Genomic DNA, 5,667 nt, shown 5'->3' with positions numbered 1-5,667 from the left:
GTATGGTTTGTAAGACGCTTGTAGAAAAGCATCCATAACTCTTTATGTAGTGGACCTTTGACATAGAATATAAAGTTAGACCTGCTTCACTTTAAGCTTAATCAATATCTTACATCTTCTGTATTTGTTTAAATGTGTGTTTTGCGTATGGCAAGGAGGACATATATTCACAACACTTGACGTTTTGACTACAGAAGTGTGACTCCAGTTCCAGTTTGACAACACTGCAAGGCCCGTTATCTGCATCCAATTTTTCATGTCTATGTGTTTGCTTGGTGCAACACATAAATGCTACGGAACAAGGCATAGCTTCCGTTTGTTTTAATTTTTGGAGATATGAAACTGCCAACTCTCCACCATACTTTTGTATGGCATGATGTGCAGTGTATATATACTTTGCAATTTCAGTAGGCGATGAGTAATGTTTCATTGCATTATTGTATTGCATCCACCACCGGGTCCTGGCATGATCAGGCGCCAAGACGCTGCCTGCATCGACAACGTAGAATGCCAGGACGAGCTTTGGGCGTCAATATGTAGCTGGTTTAATGTGTCTGCATCCTCCTCCACAATGAGGGCTACACAGAGAGACTGGGGACCCTGCTTCAATGCCAGTATTCTAGGACCACTGTGTGTTTAGCTGGCGGACGTGTTGGAGTTGGAAAGAACCCAAGTCTCTGGCTCCCCGCAAGTTGCCAAGAGTTTGCAGGTAAGCTTTGTTTCATTCTCTGGTTTTGAAGCAAAACAATTTCGCATCAGGAAATGTTGTTCCATTGTTGCCTATTTTTGAAAGCATGCATTAATGTGTGTGTGCATGTAGTTTTTGCGTGAGCTAGAATGAAAGAGGGTTCAGCCATGTCATGTGTTTTTATAGGCGGCTTCAGAGAGCTATGACACAAAGACATTAAGCTGCCACAAAAGGCATCCTAAGCACAAACATTAACAAGTCTTTTGAATGTCTAAAGGAACCCCTGAAGTCGAATTAGGATCTAGATTACAAATTCTCGAACTCTTGGACTTACAGGGACCTCAAGCTTGTTTGGATCATGTGTTGCAGTATGCTTGTGTCGGAGCATGGTGCAAGACTGATGCTTAATTCCCTGTGTGATCCCTTGAGATTATGTCTATGAATGCAGAAGAGCTTTCTCACACATATCGGTGTCGGGTCCCGATGAACATGAGGAGGCTGGGGGACAAGAGGAACCGATTGTAGTTGCACTCAAGAAGAGGTTTGTTGACGGAGGGGGGCCGTAATAAGCCACAGGCTTGAAAGTAGGAATGGTGGGTAGGGAAACCCTTCCTTGCAATGCCTCTAAAGCGAGACGAATGGATGGCCTCAGTTTGGGTTCTGGGTGTACGCAAGCGAGTGCAACAATCAATGTTCTGAGAAGTTGCTCCTCATCAAAAGCCGCTTCAAGTATGGCATCAGAAGCTTCTTTCAGTTTCCCCTTGCTGTGCAAGTCCCAAACCCAGTCTAGGAGGCGCCCTTCCAATTCTCCAGGCAAGCTCGTGTCAATGGGGCGGCGGCCACACACTACCTCTAGCAGAACCATTCCATAGCTGTACACATCAGATTGGGTGGTTGCTCGGCCTGTTCCATAAGTTTCCGGTGCCATATAGCCCACTGTGCCTGCGGTGAGTGTCGTATGCCCCTCCACCCCTTCCCCTAATTGCCGGGCAAGCCCGAAGTCTCCAAGCTTGGCGTTATAATTGGAGTCTAGCATGACATTGCTTGCCTTGATGTCTCTGTGGACAATGACCTTTTCACACTCTTGATGCAGGTATTGTAAGGCAGAACCCAATCCACAAACTATATTGTACCTGGGGAATACCCAAGTCAAGGAGTCAGAAGGTTAAGACATTGTGGGCTCCTACTCAGGAGGGTGCTTACAAGACTCACAGACAAATCGAATGTATCAATCTGCGTGCGCGTGCAGGCACTTGTATATGTGTGGAGAAAATGGTGGCTAAATGGCATTTAATTACAAACCTTTTGCTCCAGCTCAGAATCAATGAGGATCTCTTGCTGAAGAGATAGTGGTCCAGGCTACCATTAGGCAAGTACTCATAAACAAGAAGAAGGTTGCTCTTGTCTTTGCACCATCCTTTAAGCTGGACCAAGTTTTTATGGCGAATGCGGCTTATAATGCTTACCTCGGCAAAGAACTCCTTCTCTCCTTGTGCGGATTTCTGTGATATGCACTTCACCGCAACCTCACCATCGATGGGTAAAACTCCTTTGTAGACTGTTCCAAAGCCACCTTTCCCCAGCATGAAATCTTCACCAAAATTATCGGTTGACTCGCTTAATTCTCTGTAGTTGAACTCGCGAGGCCCTAAACCCGCAGCTGAAGGAGAGGGCAGTCCACTCAGATCGATGCCCGAGGGAATTGGCTGATCGGATCTTTGCTGTTTCTTTCTTTGCCGGATTCGCAATCCAAATAGCAGTAGAAGTAGAACCGCACTGACGAAAATGCCTGCACTAAGTAGACCCACAATGAGGCCTACCTTAGAGCCCTTATTGTTGCTAATCGGAAAAACTAGGGCGGGTGGTGCTGGTGCTGGTGCAACACCATTGTTTCCTATGGACGTACTATTGAAGCTCCACGAAAGTAAGCGATGATACTCAGATGCAGCTCCAGTAGCCGCAGAAAATCCAATGAGAACATTCTCTGGTAAAACTTGGGCCAAATTGATAGAATAGGATACCAGTGGGGAGGTGGGCTTGGTGCTTGACACATTTGTGGCATAAACTTCCAGCAGATTCTCTGAGCTTGAGTAATCAACCCAAGAGAAAACAGAGGAAGACTCTGATAGCTTAAAGCTGAGATCAGAGTAGTTTGCAGATGCAATTGAGTTGATGTCAATGCCAATGTGGTTGTCGTTGGGGTCGAAAGTGTTGAAATAGGTGTCAAATTCGACGGCCATAACGCTTGCTGAGGCGGTATTATTTGTGGTCGCATTGAGGAGACCCAGCCAGAACCCCTTCCCTTCTTCAGGGAGTTCAGAGAGAGAAGGATTGAGCAAAAAGAAGGCGAGCCCATCGGCGGGCTCATTGCCATTAAGGACGATGCTGAATGAGAAAGAGCAATTGAAAGACGCGGCCTCATTGGTAGCAGAGTCCCAGAGGAAGAGCTGGTCTTGATTGTAAACACGACCAGCACTCTGCGAGGGATCGTTGTCGAACCAGGTAAGCTCCACATACTGAGGGCTGAAGGAGACATTGCCCTTGTCTATCAAGTACTGCCTGACAGAGTTGCCCATGTGAGGGTAATTGAAGGTTAATGAGAGAGAAGGGGGAGGCAAGGTAGCAAGGAGTAGCAGTGGGATAAGCAAGGAAAATGCAAGAGATGCCATTTGCAGCAGAGAGTTTCAACCCAGGGGAAAGCATAATCAAAGGTTTGTGTCTCTGCCCTCTTGACAAAGTCCTCTCTTGGGTCAAATGGATTTGGTCATCAGTATATGGCTTTTAGTGCTAAATCAGTCATTGATTGGGAGAGAGGGAGAGATGTTTAAAAGACATTTGGCAGGCCTAAAACCACCACTATTTATTAGTGGCCCCATTCGTCCTCTTTTGTCATATCCTTAGAAAACCTTATGTGGGAAAAAAAATTTAGAGGTGAATGGGCCATAATCTAAATTTTAAATTTTGACACAAATTGACTATAACCTCAAACTTGAATTTGAAACTAACTTCTTGTCAAATTTTTTCCCTCTTAATTTGAATTAAATTTCAAAAAATTCATCTTGTCATTTGGAATTTGGAGAAATATAAGGTTGAGTAGTGTTGAGGAACATAGCAACTTCAAAATTACACACCCAAGAGAAATTTGAGTCATTTTTCATGCTTTTAACTATTTTCTTAAATTTTGGACAAAATATTTCCTCTTCCTCGTGCTGCTCAACCAAAGCTTTTTCCCTTACCGGAGGGAAAAAGTGCACACATAAAAACCCTTTGGATTGACACGTCAAAAATTTGAAGAACTTTTTAGTTTTCACACTAAATTTTGTAAAATATTGTCAAAGTTTTTTCAATGCAAGCTCAAAATCCAGCCAAGGTTATGTAACTGTAGCCAATTAAAACATACTAATGACCATTTTTTCGCAAATACTACTCCCAACTGGTATCATTGTAAAGTCATGTGACATAATTGGAAAGTGAGACATTTCCCCAAACATCGAGGGCCTTGGGGGGGACTACATTAAACCTAGGTTAATTCAAAATAATGCATGCGAGACAACAAAACTCCCAAACCTTTTATATGAAGTGCGCATAGTTTTTGTGGTTAGATTGTCACCAAGGCTCGAGAAAATGATTTTATGGAGCTAGCTTTGGATCCTTGTCACATAGGTCTTGCAGAATCTTGTTATTGTTCCAATACAGTAACTATGACATTCAAACTTTCTATGCTCCCCTCGTTCCCCCCCCCCCCAATCTCTCTCTCTCTCTCTCTCTCTCTCTCTCTCTCCCTCCCATTATCGTTCCTACAACATTTTAGATTCTCCTTTTATCAAGATGTGTGTGTGTATGTGTGTGTGTTTGAGAGAGAGACAAAGAGAGAGAGAGAGAGAGAGAGAGAGAGAGAGAAGATGAAACAAAAATAACTTTGTTCTCACCCATGTTGTCCAATATATCTTTGGGATTGTTCCTATGACATTAATTTTTTTTTTCTTCTTTGTTTTGTGTGTGTGTATGTGTGTAGATATTCACTTTTGTCTTTTGTCTTTTGTGTGTGTGTGTGTGTGTGTGTAGATATTCACTTTTGTTGAAGACTTATTGTGTAACTTTTAATGTCTCTTTAGATTGTTCCTACACCCTGGAACATTTTTGATCTCTCTTCTCTCTCCTCCTGCATCATTTGTTGGGCACTACAAAATTGTCCTCTCTCTCTCTCTCTCTCTCTCTCTCTCTCTCTCTCTCTCTCTCCAGTTGATTTTTGATAGACACCTTGCCTGCCAACATGTAGAGAATTATTTTTAAGAATGGCCCACAGGTTAACTCTTAAAATTAAAAAGAATAAAATATCCCAGCATTGGTAAAAGGTCCATCCAACTGGGCAATCTCTCTATCCATTTGGGATGTTAATGTGAGGGTTAGTCTTTATCGGGTATTTAATCCATCTTCTATGGGTGAAAAACTTTAGCTGTCTTTTTAAAAACACACTATAATGCCAATAAATAATATCTTGAAAATTTGAAGGGCTTGATGGGTGCGTGAGCTCAATGGTAAAATCTTTCTCTCTCTCTCTCTCTCTCTCTCTCTCTCACACACACACACACACACACACACATGCAATGCGATGGTCTCTCTCTCTCTCTCTCTCTCACTCTCTCTCATGGTTAATAACCTGGAGAACAACCCCTGCATTTGCATGTCATGCATGTCCTCTAAGCAAGACAACACTAGGTCAACATTAGGCGAGCTTTTTTCTTTTATCAATCTCTTTAAAGAAATACACACTTTCAAAAATTTCTAAAAAATAGCAATATTGATCTTGAAAAAAGCCTCTTGAAAAGATAAAGTGAAATATATCTTCAAAAATAAAATTTTTATTAAATAACAAAATTTTCACTAAAGTTCTCCCTTTTTTGTTATATCTTCAAAAAGTAAATTTGTATTAAGTAGCAAAACCTTCACTAAAATTATCCCTTTTTTGTTATATGCAA

General features: G+C 42.2%; 1 protein-coding gene across 1 annotated transcript; it reads right to left on the bottom strand.

Annotated features, from left to right (window-relative positions):
* Positions 1-988: 988 nt before the first annotated feature.
* LOC147442076 (L-type lectin-domain containing receptor kinase IX.1-like) lies at positions 989-3,633 on the bottom strand. Its single transcript, XM_086529580.1, has 2 exons — positions 1,991-3,633; positions 989-1,821 (listed from the first exon to the last, which is right to left on the bottom strand). The coding sequence occupies exons 1-2, from the start codon at positions 3,355-3,357 to the stop codon at positions 1,125-1,127; spliced, it is 2,064 nt and encodes a 687-aa protein (XP_086385706.1). The 5' UTR covers positions 3,358-3,633; the 3' UTR covers positions 989-1,124.
* Between the last annotated feature and the right edge of the window lie 2,034 nt (positions 3,634-5,667).

This window comes from Adiantum capillus-veneris, chromosome 14, assembly GCF_014529385.1.
Source record: "Adiantum capillus-veneris isolate H3 chromosome 14, ASM1452938v2, whole genome shotgun sequence".
In the NCBI taxonomy this organism is placed as follows: domain Eukaryota; kingdom Viridiplantae; phylum Streptophyta; class Polypodiopsida; order Polypodiales; family Pteridaceae; genus Adiantum; species Adiantum capillus-veneris.
The sequence above is the reverse complement of the archived record's forward strand: the minus strand, read 5'-3'. Positions and strand labels throughout refer to the sequence as shown.

Excerpts from the sequence above, each read along its gene's own strand:
- LOC147442076 (XM_086529580.1), bottom strand. The coding sequence starts at position 3,357 with ATGGCATCTCTTGCATTTTCCTTGCTTATCCCACTGCTACTCCTTGCT. Across the intron at positions 1,822-1,990 it reads ATTCTGAGCTGGAGCAAAAG|GTACAATATAGTTTGTGGAT; the intron begins GTTTGTAATTAA and ends GGTATTCCCCAG.